General features: G+C 41.0%; 4 protein-coding genes, 1 long non-coding RNA gene and 1 other non-coding gene across 9 annotated transcripts; 2 read left to right on the top strand and 4 right to left on the bottom strand.

Moving 5' to 3' along the window:
• Window positions 1-526: 526 nt before the first annotated feature.
• Window positions 527-2796, bottom strand: LOC107278388 (uncharacterized). 4 transcript variants are annotated; one of them, XR_010742664.1, is made up of 3 exons: window positions 2325-2796; window positions 1461-1711; window positions 527-688 (listed from the first exon to the last, which is right to left on the bottom strand). XR_010742664.1 is itself a non-coding variant. In XM_015792058.3 (2 exons), the coding sequence occupies exons 1-2, from the start codon at window positions 2618-2620 to the stop codon at window positions 1513-1515; spliced, it is 495 nt and encodes a 164-aa protein (XP_015647544.1). In that variant the 5' UTR covers window positions 2621-2796; the 3' UTR covers window positions 1365-1512. The 4 variants fall into 4 exon arrangements, 2 of the variants coding, with proteins under 2 accessions (XP_015647544.1, XP_015647546.1); XR_010742665.1 differs by having other exon boundaries at window positions 595-688; window positions 1461-1791; XM_015792058.3 differs by lacking the exon at window positions 527-688 and having other exon boundaries at window positions 1365-1711.
• A 2403-nt stretch (window positions 2797-5199) lies between these two features.
• Window positions 5200-6001, top strand: LOC107281681 (auxin-responsive protein SAUR76). Its single transcript, XM_015790751.3, has one exon. The coding sequence runs from the start codon at window positions 5287-5289 to the stop codon at window positions 5776-5778; it is 492 nt and encodes a 163-aa protein (XP_015646237.1). The 5' UTR covers window positions 5200-5286; the 3' UTR covers window positions 5779-6001.
• A 1151-nt stretch (window positions 6002-7152) lies between these two features.
• Window positions 7153-10060, bottom strand: LOC4343979 (very-long-chain aldehyde decarbonylase GL1-9). The gene is made up of 2 exons (XM_015791796.3): window positions 9476-10060; window positions 7153-8187 (listed from the first exon to the last, which is right to left on the bottom strand). Exons 1-2 carry the CDS (start codon window positions 9713-9715, stop codon window positions 7651-7653), a joined length of 777 nt encoding a protein of 258 aa, XP_015647282.1. The 5' UTR covers window positions 9716-10060; the 3' UTR covers window positions 7153-7650.
• On the top strand, window positions 9485-11729 carry LOC107281780 (uncharacterized). Its single transcript, XR_010742561.1, has 3 exons — window positions 9485-10058; window positions 10964-11186; window positions 11370-11729. It is a non-coding gene; the product is annotated as an uncharacterized lncRNA (long non-coding RNA).
• Window positions 11730-11880: 151 nt separating this feature from the next.
• LOC4343980 (developmentally-regulated G-protein 3) lies at window positions 11881-17013 on the bottom strand. Its single transcript, XM_015791795.3, has 10 exons — window positions 16854-17013; window positions 15714-15767; window positions 15041-15217; window positions 14704-14775; window positions 14565-14624; window positions 13685-13794; window positions 12769-13068; window positions 12481-12672; window positions 12346-12397; window positions 11881-12251 (listed from the first exon to the last, which is right to left on the bottom strand). The coding sequence occupies exons 1-10, from the start codon at window positions 16893-16895 to the stop codon at window positions 12201-12203; spliced, it is 1110 nt and encodes a 369-aa protein (XP_015647281.1). The 5' UTR covers window positions 16896-17013; the 3' UTR covers window positions 11881-12200.
• A 238-nt stretch (window positions 17014-17251) lies between these two features.
• TRNAW-CCA (transfer RNA tryptophan (anticodon CCA)) lies at window positions 17252-17323 on the bottom strand. The gene has a single exon. It is a non-coding gene; the product is annotated as a tRNA-Trp (tRNA).
• Between the last annotated feature and the right edge of the window lie 1025 nt (window positions 17324-18348).

Below are 18348 nucleotides of genomic sequence, written 5' to 3' on the forward strand. Positions count from 1 at the left end.
GAAAAGGAAATTTTTGGGTGTCACATTGGACGTTTGACCGGATGTTGGAAGGGGTTTTCGAACACGAATGAAAAAACTAATTTCAGAACTCACCTGGAAACCGCGAGACGAATCTGTTGAGACTAATTAAGCCGTCATTAGCACATGTAGGTTACTGTAGCACTTATAGCTAATTATGGACTAATTAGGCTTAAAAAATTAGTCTCGCGATTTCCCTCATAACTGTGCAATTAGTTTTTCTTTTTATCTATATTTAATGCTTCATGTATGTATCCAAAGATTTGATTTGATGTTATGTTTTTAAGAAAAAAATTTGGGAAACTAAACGGGCCCTAAACATAGCACTTATAGCTAATTACGGACTAATTAGGCTTAAAAAATTAGTCTCGCGATTTCCCTCATAACTGTGCAATTAGTTTTTCCTTTTATCTATATTTAATGCTTCATGTATGTATCCAAAGATTTGATTTGATGTTATGTTTTTAAGAAAAAAATTTGGGGAACTATACGGGCCCTAAACAGTGCGTTTGTTCCTCTATCATTTTTATTATGCTTGCTTTTGCAGATTGTAAACCAAAGTACTGAAGCCGAATACGTCCAACTCCAATCCACCTTCCAACTTCCAAGCATCATCATCCATCACAAGACGCTAACACATCGTACTGTAATTCACATGGGTACAGAAAAACTAAAGAGAAAATCCCTTGTATACCCCTGAAATTTTACCTAATCCCTTCTATACCTCTGAATTTTCCTTACTTCCTTGTATACCTCCAAATTTTGATTTTGATCCCTTGCATACCCCTCCCGTCAGTTGACCGTCTATTTTCTATAAAAATGACCATTTTAACCTTGGATGAACAAAGAAATTCATGAATTACATTATTAAAAATATAAAAGCTTCTCGCATGAGACTATTATACTTATGAGTTTGTTGTGCAATGCATTATTTATCCCAAAAAATAGTTTTAGATAATAAAATAAAAAATACATATTTATTTGTTTTATAAAAAAGTCATAAAAATGAGGAGCATTCAAATAAAGATAGGACTACCAATGTTCACAACATTTTTTTTATAAATGCTCCAGATAAAAAAATCTATTATCCTATTAAAATTTCAAATAAAAATTTTAATTTATTACATTTATTTTATTTTCAAAATTTATGTCAAAATTTTCTGCACTAATTATTTAGTCTCATTAGTTTTATAAAATGCACATGCTGTGCAATCAAACAAAATTTTCAATTGTTTTTGAAGCTTACATTTAAACCTAAAGCATCAAGGGCAAAAAAGACATTTGCAACCAAACGTAACAGTGAAATAATGGAAAATGTAACGGTAGGGGCATGAAAGGGATCAAACTGAAATTTCAGGGGCATAGAAGGGATCGGGTAAATTTCAGGGATATGGAAGGCATTGAGTGAGTTTTCAGGGGTACACAGGGAATTTACTCAAAACTTAAAAGCATGCACATTTTCAACACGTCACACTTACAGTACAGAACACAGGGTCACAGGTCTTCGTCGAGGCGCCCCCCCGCCGGCGATGTCGGCGGCGACAACTTCCTCTTGAGCTTCACCGTGGTCTTCCCCACTGCCTCCTCCGCCGCCGTCGCCGCCGACTCTGCGGCGTGCTCCACCGCCACCTTGCCCATCTCCAGGGCCTCCTTCGCCGCCGCCTTCACCGCCGCCGGGCTGCGCAGATCGTACCTTGGCACACACACGCCGCCGTGAGAATACACACCTCGACCGCCGCGCCGTTCCTCGAACAGCACCACGCCACTTTCTCACTGGCCCAAAAAACACACAAGCAACACAACATGTATACATGTACTAGTTGCAAAATATATACATAATCCCTTCGTTTTTTAAAGGTTAACGTTTAAACACATGTTTCACCAATTTATCTTATTTAAAAATTTTGTATAAGTACGTTTAAAGTATTTTAATAATAAAATAATTATAATAAAATAATTAATAATTACATAAACTTTTTATTTTTTTTATTTAGAGAAATGTATTTTTTAGCCGGCTTCTATATCCAACCGGATATATCCAGCTTTTTTAAATAGAAAATTAGCCTATCGAATGAAGAAGAACTAGCCCTTAAATAACCCAATTTGAAATTGGCCCCTATGAATATTTGAACTTATAAACTTGGGGGTGCTACTCAGGTCACTATAACCACTAGGCTATATGCCTTTTTCGCTAAATATGCCGAATGATTAAACATGTTTTAAGAAATCAAAAACCAATAACGCTATTTCATCGACATGACCTGAGTAGGATTGACATGACAGTGGATGATGAGAGTGAGATTTACCGCGGCTCCGGCGGCCGGAGCTTCAGGCAGGCCAGCTTCGCCCAGGCGCGGACGGCGTCGAGCCAGCTCTCGTGTCCGGCGAGCCCGATGGCCAGCTCCACCGGCTCGCGGCGGGGGCCGCCGTCGCCGTGACGGCCGATCCGCGTCGCCGCCGGCGTCGGCGGCGACAGCAAGAACACGACGGCCGACGCGGCGACGAGGAGGAGCACGAGCGCCACGACGGTGTTGGCCGTGCCGCTCGCCGCCGCCGCCGCCTCCGCCGTTTTCCCGCCATTGTTGTTCCTTGATCCGCCCATGGCTGCCCTACTCGACCGATCGGTGAATCGGTGATGGAGATCGAGAGTAGAAGAGGTGAACTAGAGCATGGATTAGCTGCGAGTTTTCTTCGCGGCGGTTGTACACGTCGGGCGCACGTGTGGGTCTCCCGGAGGAACGGTCGCCGGAGCAGGGAGCGAGGCAGCCGGCGACGACGCCACGTGCCAGGCCACGTAGGCAGCAGCTGCCTGATTAAAATTTATAAAAACATATCACGAGTCGCAACGTGTGTGCACACGTACGTCTAATTAAACCAGACTCTTTAATTAATTAATCAACAAATTAATAATCGAATATAATAAGCATGGTAACCTTACGTGGCAGTTCGATCGACATAGAAGTAGTACAGTATATGTTTAGTGTCGTAACAAATTTTTTGAATTAATTTATGTTCCTTTGATTATGCGTCCAAGTGTAATATGGACGATGAGTTGATTGCACGCAAACTGACGATGTAACGCGCGAATGATGGGTATGGTATACCTCTGCCAGCTGAAGTTAACAGATTCCAAATGGACAACACGTAGCTAGAGAGGGTGTTTGGAAGAGAGAGGCTAAACTTTAGCCTGGGACTTATGTTTTTGAGCCCCTCTCTCCCAAACACCCCAGAGACTGGTTCTGTCTGAAGTAATAAATACGATTCGACATTTCGTTCGATTTTGCACCTTGAAAATTACTGTTAACTAGTTGCCCTAATTATATACTCCACCAAACATTTTGGAATTTGAGCGGGTCTCCTTTTGGCCTAATTACCTCAATCCGAGGAGCCTTTTTTCCGGCTAACAACCACTTTCTGACGTTAATTTGCTCGTGTACTAATCCTTAAGCTAATCAAGTTATGGGGAGCAGTGTTTGAAATTTCGGTTCGAAATTTCCGAAATTTCGCCCCCCACCGAAATGTTCATATCTCGCCCAAAACTTTCGGTTTTTTTGTAAATTTTTGTGAATTTGGTCAAATTTTATTCAAATCCATTCAAAATTAGTCAAAATTTCAAAAAAATTCGTACGAAAAAATTCTAAAATTTCTGAAATTTCGGTTCTATCGCTCCCCCTCGGTAGAAACCCTAATTTTGAAATTTGAAACCCTGATAGGGAGCAGTAGATTATAAGAAGAATACTTCCTAAATTATACGACACCCCTTTTTAAGAAAAATTAAACTCGATAGATTTAACTAATAATCATATTAACTATAACTATAACTATACTAAGTACTATATATGTTATATCATTAAATTTATTTTGAACTACTTTCATGTGATGTTAATTTTATATTTATTAGGATCATAAAATAAAATAAAATACTGATCCAAGTATATTATTAAATACCATGTATAAAAAATATATGTCTTATGTCTTATAATTTAGGAGATAGGGAGTACTAGATCAGTGCGGTGATTAGTGGTTGTCTGAAAAACCGAGCCATTGCTACTTCAGTATTCTTGCACATGGCGCCAACTCTAATGAACACACACAACCTACGTGTCCGGTTGATGGCACCAAGGCCACTGTAGCATTTCATGAACAGTACCAGTTTGTTGCAAAACCTGTCTAAACAGTGAAATCTCTTTAAAGATCGAGAACTTATTTTGCAAATGACGCATGAATTGAGCCGATACCTGTAAATTAGCTTTGAATGATTTGTTTTGTTTCAAAGTAGGGTTAGGTGGAAATACTTTTTTGTTAGCGAAGCCATGTTTGAAATGCACGATTTTTTTTTACAAAGTGCTTTGTACTAGTTTTTATTCGTGTTGAAAAATGCAGAAAAATCAGGGAAAAGAAGCACTACAAGCGTCGCGTTGGAATCATATTTGTATAACTTCACCCACTGAAATTTAGATCTTACGACACAAAATTACACTCACATGGATGCACTCATGTTAGAAATACATCACAAATCTTGAAGCATATATAATAGTTGATACCTTCGGTTCCAACACGAATCTTAGAGAGTTGAAAATCTAAAAGTTTTGAAGAAAAATTGTCGAAAGTTTTGTACTACATTCATCTCAAAATATTATTACCTATGTCAGATTCGTAGAATTAAGATACGTCATTATCCGGTACGAAATAGTACTCTTTCTGTCTCAAATTATAAGACCTATATTTTTTACACGATATTCAATAACATACTTTAATCAATATTTTATTTCATTCTATGATCCCAACGAATATAAAATTAGCATCACATGAAAGTACTTTAAAATATGAATCTAATGATATAACATGCATAATACTCAATAATACTCAGTATAGATATAGTTAGTAAAATTATTAGTCAAAAGTTATTGAGTTTTATTTTTCTTAAAAAGGGGACGTCCTATAATTTGGGTCCTATAATTTTGGGAGGGATGGAGTAACATTTTGGATCAAGGTAGTAACAAATTCAAAAAAACAAAAGAACAAAAAAGCACACTACAATCAAGGCCAATGTAAGGGAAAAAGAAACCAAAAATCACATGATCCAATATGGAACGAGGGAGGAAACCGAGCTGCCCCGTAAGCCGACCGTTAGTTCCAAACCCACTGCATAAAAAGGCTCCCCACCCCAAGAAAAGAAAAGAAGCACACACCCGCCCACACAAACACCACCACCACAAAGCAATCGCTTCGCTCCTCCCGCAAGCCACGAAACCCGGCGAATCGGCGATGCCCCACCACCACCACCGCCGCCACGGCCACGCCGCCGCGGCCGCCGAGGCCGAGGAGGAGGCCCCGTCGCCGCGTCCGTCCTCCGCCGGCTGCTACACCTTCCTCCGCTCTGCGTCCCGCCGCGGCGGCGCCGGCGGTGGCGGAGGGTACCGGCGCCTCGACTCCTCCTCCGCGGCGGGGGATGTGATTAGGGTGGAGGTGGGGACGACGAAGGGGGAGAGGAGCGTGTTCCACGTCGACCAGGCCGTGCTCGAGGCCGGGCCGGTGCGGCGCCTCCTCGCGGCGGCCGGGCGGCGGACCCGCGGCGGCGCGGTGGCGGTCGCCGTGGACGTGCTGCTGTTCGAGCACCTGCTGTGGCTGCAGGCGGCCGGAGACAAGGGGATGCTGGGCTACGACGACGACGAATCAGCCGCCGCCGACCTGTCGGAGATCGTCGACTTCTACTCGCAGGACGACGACGTCGACGACTCCGGCCACCGCGGGTTCTAGCGCCAACTCGATCTCTCTCCCTCTCTAAAATCTCATCATTTAGCTATGTATATAGGATCATAATCCCTCCCAAAATAGAAATAAGGTGGTGTTCTTCTACACATAAATTAATTACTTCACTTCTATGAGTTTACTATTGAGTTACAGCATCTGGGATTAAATCACAAATTCCAAATCTGGTTGTATGTGTTAAAGTTCTAATCAATATAGTAAATAATCAAAATACTGCAGCCTACTATGATTAATGAGATGATGAGATGCAAATGCTGTAATATTTTGCTTTATCATCATTTCGGTGTAGTGTTCTCTTGATTTTTTTTTCTGCCGACGAAGAATTTGCCGGTAGAAATAGAAGAACACCTGGGGCTCATCTCAGCTTCGCAGGTGAGCTGATGCTTTCTGCGATGACTCGTTGTTACTTACCACTCTCGTAGAGTCGTAGTAGTAATTAATTAATCTTAATAAATTGAGACGACGCGGGTCGACGTGCCAACTGCCGACGCGTGACGTGGCATCCAATGATGGCACAAATCACTCGCGGGGATCACATCGCCGTCGGTGTGATGTCGCCTTCGTCGCCCGCCGCCGCCGCCGCCTCTGCTTCTCCGGCGACGTCGCCGTCAGTCCACGGCGCCCCGCTCCGCTGCTGCTACTGGTTTTGGGCTTTTTTTGGGGGCTTCGTGGGTTGGAAGAAGCCTTGAGAATTTGAGATTTTGGGCCTCCAAATGCAACGAGCCAATTTGCATTTTGGCCCCTATTTTGGCCGCTAATAGCTAGAGGTCCCATGCTTTGCGTTTTAATCCCCCATTAAACCGTCTGCAACGATAAGAGATGGATGAGATTAGGGATGACAGTGATGTTGATTAGGGATGCAAGCGGGCTAACACGCAAGCTCGCTTATAAGCAAAATTAGCGGGTACTCACCAACTGACTTGTGAGTTACCTACTAATTTAATCTAAAAATAGGTTTATGGGTTAACCCACTTGCATCCCGAGGCATGGTAAGTCAGGCCACGGCGCGAAAACCCATGGGTTATCACTTATTTAACCTTTAAGTGAGCTCGTGGGTCGACCCGCTTGCATCCCTAATGATGATGTACTGTCCAAGGGCCTATACTCCTTCAGAAGGGAGTAGTGGTAGCCGTGAGTACTGAATCTATATGCAAGAAAATAATGATTGGACATGATAATTATCTTTAATTAAAATCCTGTTGCAAAACACAAATCTTATGATAGGAAACACAAACATTCTCAAGCCTCAAGTGAAATGAACTCCAGATCAACCAATATGTAACCCAACATGCAAGCTTAAGCTTCAGGAGGTCTTTGGTTTTCAACAGCTGTAAAAGCTACACTTAGAAATGGAAACATGAGTACCATCAAAGTTGATCTGTAATTGATCAAACAAACTACTATACAGTAGTAGATAAAGATTGGTTTGAACTTTGAAGTTACCAACCATGCCCAGATATTCAGTTACATAAATAATTGGGGGTACATACAGAAGTGTGATTCCAAATACACTATCTGCACAGCAATGTAAATGCCAGCTCTGCACAAAAAATAGCCATGACAAGGAGAAAAGCCATCAAGACAAACCATACAGTACCACACACATTCCAGGTGACCGATCTAACTAGATTAACAGCAGGTGTAAGAACAAGCATCGCGCAAGAGCTTCAGTGTCTTCCCAAATCCCGACTAGCGTATTGCTTCCAGCAAGACGCGAAAAAGAAAATCTGGGAGTACTTGAACAGCTTCAACATCTTCGAAGTTAGATTGGTCCCTATGAGGTTCTAAACATATGAAAGGGAGGTAGAGCATTGTATCTCACTGAGTTGCTGGAGTTCTATACACTTCCATCGGTTCAAGCTAGTCTCGCAGTGGTCTTGCTTCAAAACCGCCTTCCTTCCGTCTTACTAAGTTGTAGGGCATGTGGGTCCCCAGTATTCTGTCCCAGATTGAGAAAAAAGGCTGAGAGTAATTGTACTTTGAGCCTTGAAGCTGATGGTGGACATCATGATAGGCAGTATTGTTTTGGAACAAGGACTGGAAGATGTTATACGGTAACCAAAGTCCACAGTGATCATCAACTGTCTTGAGGACAGCAAAACAGAAGAAGAACACGGAAGTCCTTGGTGTCATGCCAGAGACCAAGAAGGAGATAGCACCACCCACGGTGTCCAGAAGGAGTCCCTCCAATGGATGGTTGTAGAGAGCCCCAATGGCGTAGGGAACTATCAGCCGATGATGTTGTGAATGGATATGCCGATAGAGGAATTTGTTCTGGTGCATGTAGCGGTGCACAAAATACTGCCATGAATCCATGACAAGCATTGCAACCAAAAACTGGAAAGCTTGAATGATGATAGGTGGCTGAACTACAACTGCTGAACTATCTGAAGTAACCTGCAAATAATTCATAACTGGGTAAGAAAGGGTGGATGATGGATAAGTTACCCATTGAAAAACAAACCACAGCTTTAGCTTATTGAAACTCCTCAACATCCTAAGAAAATAGCGCTAATGTAATATAAACACAAGCACAATGACATTACACAGTGCATAGGGAAATGGGAGGTAGGCTATAGAAGTCAGTTTCTCCCAATCTGTAACATCACATGGTAATATGTACATGGCCTAGGGCTTAATTACAACAAAAACAAAAAAAAAGGTGCACACCTATACATACAATAGGTGTTGTATATATGACACAAAATATAACCTCCAGGCTCTCATGATGCCAGGGACCTGAATCGGGCAGTACTCAACAGGCGTTAACTTATTTTGCAGCAGGAACAGCTTGCAGTTTTGGTGGTGCTGGATGCCAGGCCAGAGCGACGCCTACGGCTTATAGGGATCCAGCCCTAGGATCAAAGGGCCACGTAAGTTTCATTATGAAATTAGAGAACAGGCCAAATATTTGTGAGCACTGAAAAATGAAGGGGCATGCTGGCTGTTAAATCGCACCACAACAAGACAGCGATGGGTACAGCTCTCAGGAGTATCAAGTGTAGTCCCTTAACTAAAGGGTTCATTAACAAAGAGTTGTCTAACACGAATTCTGTAATTCAATTTCAGGACATATTGTTCAATGGCTTTATTATGCACAACGCGAAAACCAAGAAATGTTGTATGCAGGTAAAATAGCTAAGAGCCTACAAGCCAAATGACCACCCTAAGGATATTCCGGAGATTGCGCACAAACACCATAATGTGCTGCTGTCCATTAGTCAAGCTTCAGAAGTCATGGAACATATACGCACACCATAGGAAGGATAGCTGAGATAATGTCTGCAAATGAACTGCCCATGCACAAAATTGCCTGGAAATAAAATTTACTATATCATCTACCAGTAAATGTGCAAAAGAGTATTTCTCTTTGACATGCCTACAGCTCTGGCAAATCCTAGAACACGCATCTAAACAGTGGAATATCATCAATTTTCCTAATCTAAGAATCAAAACCAGAAAGACAGCAAAACAACGGTTTTCCACTAAAGATAGTAATGGTAGCAAGGAGCCCAATGGGTTGCAAACCAATTCAATGAATGGCTCGACCTAGATAAAAAAAAATGCGTGAAATTCCAACACTGATCATTGCTGTGTTATATCTGAAACTTCTAAAATCAGTTTCATCTCCACGGCAGCGTCATTCGAATTAGAAGCTGAAACATCACCACACAACATCCCTTACCATGAAGAGGATCATGGCGACGATGGCCTGCACGAGCTGCTGCAGGAGCACGCCGCGGACGACGGCGGGGAGGGCGACGAGGTTCTTCTCCTCCTCCTCCGCCCGCGTGTGGAGCCTGTACCGCTCCAGCGGCCGCCGGTGCAGCACCAGCTGGTAGCCGCCGGCGTACACCCAGTACAGCGCGATGGGCGCGAACGTCCCCATCGTCTCGTCGCTCACATACCCTTCCCACGGCACCATCTCCTCGTCTACCACCGGAAGCACCGCCGGCAGCTACCAAGATTGGAATTAGACGGCGCTCCGGGGTATCAACCACAAGCCCCTTGTGCCGGATTGAGGTTTTCTCGCCGCCTCCACGCAGATCTAGGGGACAGGAACAGGGTCGTGTGCTCCTGTTCTTGGGGAGAATTGGGGGATTTTTGTTGGGACAACCAAACAAAAATTGCAGAATCGAGGAGAGTACAAGAGATTTTTCCTTTTTCTTTTCTGATTTTTTTCCAGGAGAATGCGAAGGAAGACTGGAAGAGATGGATGATGAATCGATGGTTTGGAAGCAGATTCAAGAGCAAATCCCAATCAAAAGGTAGGGCTTCATCTCACCTCCTTCCCCTTTATTGCTTGCGGATATTCCTTGTTAATTAGGGAGGAACATTTTTGCTCCCAATAATTAACATTGTGGGCTTTTTTTTCCCTAAAGAAAGTAACCGGAGGAAGAGATGTGTAATTCCTTTTCTTTTATTATTTATATTAGTATTATTACACAAAAAATCATGTTCTATTAACTTGTTGAGTGAAATTGTTTAGAATTTCACCACCACGTCAAATGTGCTTCCTACGAAAACAACAATTAGTACGTTGATTAGTTAGACGGTACCAAACATATTATATGATCCTATTATCTTTTATAAGTTTTTTATTTCTTCTTTGAAGTTTTAGCCAGATTCTATTCTATTAGAGCAAGTATAATACTAGAAGATTATGAACTAGCTATAAGTATAATGGTATTTTTCGCCAATCAACAAGAAGCTGGTCGACTGAGGTGACACCACCAAAGTGATATGGTAAAATCACACAAGCATAAATAAATAAACAAGTATTTGCTCCGTTTTTTATATTATAAATCACTTTATTTTTTTTAGTTAAACTTTTTTATGCTTGTAAAGAAATATAGTAATATTTCCAAAAAAAAATAAACATATTACCAAAATATATGCAATGTTATATTTAATGAAACTAATTTAGTATTATAGATGTTGCTAATTTTTTCTATAAACTTGATCAAAACTAAATAAATTTAACTAAAATAAAACTTGAAAAGGCTTGTACTCGTAACATACAAAGCACTACTCCTGGTGGCAATAAAGGCACATGTGACAGTGGTGGCAACAATGGCACAAGTAACTTCAGACATAGTTTAGGAGACTCTAAATTGTGGTTTAGCCATGTAATCCTCCTATTAGCTTCTTACGCAGTTCTTTCTCTTTATAGTTCAAATCAATCCAGCCTCTACATCCAAAATTAACCTTCTACGCAATTGACAAAATAGATTTATAGCAACTCAACTGCTCCAGAACTGTATTTATGTCGAAGGATCACATGAGCTGTAAGATCATTACCAATGCTTTAACTAGTAAGAGTCACTTGAATTAAGAGGAGAAAGGAAGGCCTGGATCACATGCAAGAGCCACCGATACGCTAAATCAAATGCATGGTAAGAGAGGGATGCTACCTGTTGATTTTTTTATAAAAAAGTAATTAGTCTATTTATTGAAATAGTACTGTGTGCCTTGGAGGAGTTGATCTTGTACTAAAGATGATGTGAATGATAAATAGACACTATACCAATTATGTCTACACTAGGACTGCCCTAACTTCCAATCTTCCATGATCTCAGGGGACATCGACAGGTTAAAGTCAGCTGGCAGATGAAACTGATCGAAATAAGGAGCATTACAGGAATATATCTCGCCAAGCAAGCGGTAAACAATAAGAGATCTACACGCAGTGGCCGTCATGTTTCGCAAGCCAAATAATTAAAAGAGAACATGCTGGAACAGCCCGTTTCGCCAATCAGCTGCTCGCAATATGACAAAGCATTGTCACATGCAACGGAAAAGCGATGTTCCGTACATCCTTCTAGTTTGTTGGATACTTGCTGTAATACAGATCATCGCCTCCGTTGCAGATAAGATTCGTGTGTGTATTTATAATGACAAATATATTACAGATAACATTGCGACAATCGCATCAACAGCCAAGTCATCTCTATGCGATTCGATACAATAATAATCGTCGAACCATTAATACCTTTTCCAAGTCGCCCTCACGTTCTTCGTCATAAAAAAAAATGAATTTGGTATTGGTGATCTCAATATAATGGCTAATAGCAATCATAACTGGGACACTTGTAGCATGTGAATCATCTTTCATCTTTCTGAAGATAAGCAAAGCATCTTTCCATGTGTTCAACTGCTGTGTTCATCGGTGACTCACCATATATATAGCAACAGGAAGATCAGACAAAGATCACAATTACAAGGCTAACTTGACAGAAGGAAAATCTGTCCGTCTACATTTTGATTGCATTGAAACGTTCATGGGAACAGCCAATCATCTATGGGCATCATAGCTAGCAAAATAACACGCAGTAAAAGTGACTGCTTCTCAAAATTCTCATAGCTCATACCTCCTTCCAGGTTTGCAGAACGTGACCACTACAATATACCTAAACTTTCTTGATGATCTGGACAACGTCCTCATCCTCAAGCTCATGTTCCTGCACAAAGCCTCCCAAATTAATATTAGGAGATATCCCCTAAAAAAAGATAGATCATGGCAGCGAAACATGGTAGTAGTTGAAGAATGCCTACCTTGCCAACTCTCTGAGGCTTATGCTTCACGCTAGAACCCCACACCAATGCACTGCAGGTTTTGTGAGCAGTTAGCCACACAGATGGATAACAGGGACAAAAATATTCAGACAAGATACAAATGAAGATACTCACTATTTAAATTGTTTCACCATGTCCTTGTGGATTCTGTTGCAGAAGTCTTCCACTGTTTTCTTCTTAGAGGATACGATTACAGGGTCCTCATAATCTGGGTTTAAACCTTTCGGTTTTGTGTATATCCTAACCAAATCCAGGTATTCCCAGATCATCTCTAGAAGACCATCGAGATTCCACTCAAGATGAGCACTGTGGACAAATAAAAGGAAAGGGAGAGTCTGCTTTACTTGTTGGAGCAAAATGAATGGAATAAAGCACAACAAAAGATGTCAATTAAATTCTCACCTAATTGGGCAGTAGTGGGGAAGTTTATCCAAGATTTCCAGCTCTTCAAGTGTTATCTGATCAATCTTATTAACAACATAGATGCAAGGCATGTAAATTCTGCTTCCCTCAATCACATCTATGAGATCATCTGCTGTTGCATCATATCTAAGGGAGACATCAGCATTGTGTATCCTGTACTCACTGCAGATTGCTTTTACTGTTTCAAGATCCAAGTTTGTGTTCGTCACAGTTGATGTAAAATTGATGCCACCCTTGTCCTTTCTTCTAAATGTCAAATTGGGGGGTGTCTTGTTCAACCTATCATTTGATACAGGGTTCATGAAGATTAAACATCAGCCTTCTTTCAGCAGGGAAGATAGCATGGCCTAAAAGAACTCTTGAGAGTGAAATGAACTTGTAGTGAGCAAGAGTGGACATAGCATCTTGACTTCTTGAGTTTCCCATGATCCAGTAGGCGCAGTTACTCTTCATAAAATTGGATGAATGACATACCGACGAAAACTAAGATGAATGGTGTCATATAAATTTGTTTGATTCTATTTGTGCTCATGGTGACAGAGGCGAGCAGAAAAGAATGAAAAAACAAAAGCTATTTAGGCTTGAGTTCGGGAGGCAAGATTCCCAACATTGCCTCCCAGCACGGAAAACTAAGTGAAGGATTATTAGCACATAATTAATTGAGTTTCAGCTTAAAAATGCTTTAAAAATAGATTAATATGATTTTTTAAAGCAACTTTCCTACATATTTTTCTTTTGCAAAGAACACACCGTTTAGCAGTTCGAGAAACGTGCGCGCTGAAAACGAGAGAGTAAAGTTGGGAACTCTCACCGCCGAACGCACCCTTAGCAAGTTTTGTATAGTATGGCAAACACCGCTGAAACATCTTCTACCCAAAAGAAAGTCAAAACATACCTAATGCCAAATCCCTCAAGCTCCTTCTCAATAAGCCGCTTGTGGGTTATTGGCTTAATGGCATCAAGAACAATCAGAATGACATTGCATGTCCTTGCTGTGCTGATAACCTGAAAAACATGTAAGCTATCTATCAGACTAGAAGGGAAAACAGCATAACTTCCTGACAAACAACAAAAATATGCTTAATTATTGCATATAATATTACTATTTGATATAGGGAGAGAAGTCCTTGGGTTCGATGTGAGGATATCTAAAGCATGTGAGACTTGTCTCCTAAAAAAATACTGATTTTTTCTTAGTGAAACACAGTGTCATTAAATTAAAAGGATAAATAGAACCTTGCTGCCACATTGTTAGGCGTGCAAAAGTTAGATAACTTCAACATGCATGGTACAGATAATGTTCACTTAAATTGCAGTATTGCATGTTCAAGATGAAAAGCTCATTCAGCCTTCAAAACATTCAAGAGCATATCTAACAACTAGTCTGATTTCCATCACATATACATTTAAGGAAGTTCTGCATTGTTAACCAGAAAGTGGAAATCACATACCAATTGATAAAATGTTACTATTATACAGAACATATTTCCCTCTTTTTAAACAAATATTATCATGAGAAGTGACAGTGCACTTCTGTGAGTACATGCAGCTGCCTAGATGATTTATACAAGAGACAAGTGCTGAAGTAGTCAGGTGATTCCTATAAAGGTTGCATAAGAAATCTTGCAAACAATAAATTGTTCATATATACCATATGACTCATGGCAATTTTAAACAAAGAGAGTCAGAAAAACAAATGTTTACACAGTGCAAAAGAATATACAAATCCAATAGCATTAGTACCAATTCAAAACTGTGAGAGCAGGACATATTACCTGCCTTCCTCTACCCTTTCCATCTTTAGCACCCTCAATGATTCCTGGAAGATCTAAAAGCTGAAAAAGAAAGGCTAGTTATCAACCAAGAGCGGATAAACTCAGGCATGTATCTTACTTTATGAGAGTAAATAATTACCTGGATTTTAGCCCCTTTGTACATTATAACTCCAGGAATACATGTTAAAGTTGTGAATTCGTAGGCTGCAACCTGTTGAATCAACAACAGGGACAGGTTCATAAGACCACGCCATTATAGCATACAAACTCGGCAATAGTTGTAGGAAAAACCGACTTGGCCACTTGGAATATCCAACTATGAAAACTACTTAAACATATCCATGAAATTGATGAATAAAAGACGGACACAGTAGAGGCATAAAAATGTGTGTGTGCGTTTATCTAATACAAAGGGTGCTCAACTAAGTGGGGGAAGATCCTCGTAAATGAATATGTAGATAGCATTCGTACAGCACCTCTGAAAATGTTCCTGTCAGCTTGTTCAACAATGTTGATTTTCCAACTGAAGGAAAGCCCACCAAACCAACACGTGCATCTCCACTTTTTGTCACATCAAATCCCTCGCCAGCACCGCCACCACCACCTTTGGATGTAGGAGTCAGCAACTCACGGCGTAATTTTGCAAGTTTAGCCTGATAAGAGGAAAACAGTTAGGAAAAAGACAATAATTTGTAGAAGTGGCAGATTAAACTAAACAAAAAGTACACAGGTTCTAGTAGCAAGAATATGTGAAATTAACACAGAGAACAATGAAATAATTTGTCTAGGTCCTGAGGATGGAACTTATGACCATCCTTTCAAGCACTTTTTACCTTAAATGCAAACTCTTACCAAAGTGACACATATTATTGTGGAATGGAATAGAACCTGATACAGCAGTTTTATACTAAGGTTCATGCGCAGGGAAAGGTAAGATAACCATGCTACTGATTTAATTGAACTAACGGAATTCAGCAGATGCATACGTTTGATCATGAAGTAGGCAAGATATACTCAGAAGCATGAAGGCATAACTTATTGTGAACCAGAAATAGCTAATCTGCCTATGGGCCAATTTCTTAGGATTTTAATACAACAGCAGACATACTACTAGCATTTTAAATTAAAGATGGACGGAGTTCACATTACCTTCAGAAGACCAAGATGGTGTGCAGTGGCCTTGTTCTTCTGCGTCCTTGCCATCTATCAAGTCAAAGAAAAGCCACGAACATCAGCAAAGGGATTAGAAAGTGGAAGCATCAGCTGTTTCGTTTACTATTAGAGATGTTCCTATCCATTTTTCCAGTTATTCAATTCTCGGTTTCTCAAATGGCATAACAGTTATGGTAGTGTTGCTCATGATAAAAAAAATGTTACTGTTGCTAATTATGAACCAAGATAACAACTATATGTATAACTAGAAAGGTACTATGGTACTAAATCATCACCATGCAAATGCAAGATGCAACTAAAGCAATCTATGCACTTGCACCTGCAGTATGCAGCCTTTGACAAAAGACCACTGAATCACAACAGAAAAATGACTCATGAAATATCATCGATTTCCCGTACTCTTACCATTATTGACCACACAAAACATTCAATACCCTAGTCCTAGCTACATTCCAACAACAGTTACAGAATCTCTGAATTCTCAATCATAACTAATGAAGAAACAGATATACAGGGTTCCACCATCATATTCAAATTGACGACACAACAACCTCCAACATTTCAAATCACTAATACCCTCAAAATGTGTCTATTAGATCCAGCAATACTCCAAATTACAACCAATAATAAGACAAAAAAAATCCCAAAACCATATGAATATAAACTAGGTAAGAAAATGATATTAGCCCAGCCTCGAGACTGGAATGCTGCCCCAAGTCTAACTTATCTCCGACCTTCACCAAGCACAAGTGTATGAACAGTAACATTTCATTGAATTAGAGCAGCTCAAAGCCACAAGCCCACTACATCGCATGCCGCTCGCAGTTAAAACCTAACAGTTCTGAACTAATACTAAAAAAAAAAATCATGACATGCTGCTTCCAACCCACGAGCCATAGCTTCCCTGACCTAATCTACCGTCCAAACCACCAAAACTAGCACACATCACGCCATCACAAAGCAGCATCAAACCAATTCAGCTCGAGACGAAGCAACCAAAACCGCAACCCCAACCACTACTACCCTCGAGAGCAGCAAATCTATCCGCGACAGCTACGGATCGTCGGAGGGCGGCGGGGCGGGGCACGCCGGCCCTAGAGAAGGGGAGCTCGTTACCTCGTCCTCGATGTCCTTGATCTTCTGCATGACGGTCGCCATGGCTGCGGCTCGCGGAGGAGGAGGCCCGCCCGAGCAATCGAAGGTTCTAGAAGGCTCGCCTGGGGATTCGCCGGTGCGGAAGAGAGGAGACGGAGGTGGGGAGGAAGAGAGGAGAGGCGGAGAAGGTTCGAGAAGTGGGTTAAGGGTTTTGGTCTGGAGGCGGTCGATGTGGTGGGCCTCCTGGGCTTTATACAGAATAGACCTCAGGTTGTCGGCTTCCTGGGCTTTGTGAATAATGGGCCTTCAATGGAATATAAGGTAAAATTGGACCTTTATTGGGCCTCTATAAAATTGGGCCCAAAAAGAGTTAATACGGAACAGAAAGAAAAAAAAGGGATCCGAAAGGATCGGGGTATTGAACCCGACGTGAATCGAACACGCAACCTTCTGATCTGGAGTCAGACGCGCTACCATTGCGCCACGGATCCTGTTGGTACCAAAGAGGACATAAAAATAATCCTAAACGGAGAATACATTTGTGAATTTCAAATTTCAAAATTTAGGTTTAAAAATTGAACTTTAGCGATCACACGGGAAACACATAATAAGAACGTTTTCAACACCCCAGAATAGCTACTGGCATCCCCAATCTCCAGCACACTGCCTCACTCGTCGGACAACTTCATCTTCTTGGTCGACGGCAAGAGATAAAGAGATTTTAGAATCTGGGATAGTTCATGTTCAACACCAAACCACTGGCACTCAGGATAGAGATTTCAGAATCTGTGATGGCACTCAAGATGGAGATTTCAGAATTTGTGATCACACAAGTACACAACAGGAAGCGCTCCCGGAAGGATCATGACAAGATTTTAAGACGTCCAAATTCCACCGATCATTGAGGTAACGCTGCACCTTCAAGTTTCTCTTCTTTTTTTCCCCTTTCATTTCAGTTAGTACAACAGATTGTCTCAAATCATCATCTTTACTGAAAGTCTGAAACTACTTCTGTGATGAGTACTATTTTCACATTTTTCACAGCCTACACACAACATACAGACACATTACAATCTGTAACCATCACGCTCACGCATGAACATTAAGTAACAACTGTACCACACATCTTTACCGGAAATCTGAAAATACTTCGGGTGATGAGTATCATTTCCCAATTTTGAAGCCTACACACCACAAACACACACTGCAATATATAACCATCAGGCATGAACATCAGGTAGAACTGTACTACAATACACACAAACATAAACTGCAATCTGTAACTATCAAGCATGAACATAGAACTGTACTACTGTTTAAACACTGATTTTCAGAATGTCATTGCAGAAGCAAAAAAAATTGCAGCAATTGAGTCTGAAAGTTTCATTTCTTTCCTTTTCTTTTTCTTTCAGCAAGTTGCACTGCAAGGGACAATATGGTTACAGTAGCAGCAACACAAAGCTAGTACAAAACTTTGCAACCACAGAGCACACTCAATCGATCATCAAAAGTGCTG

The sequence above is a fragment of the Oryza sativa genome, chromosome 7 (genome assembly GCF_034140825.1).
Source record: "Oryza sativa Japonica Group chromosome 7, ASM3414082v1".
Classification (NCBI taxonomy): Eukaryota; Viridiplantae; Streptophyta; class Magnoliopsida; order Poales; family Poaceae; genus Oryza; species Oryza sativa.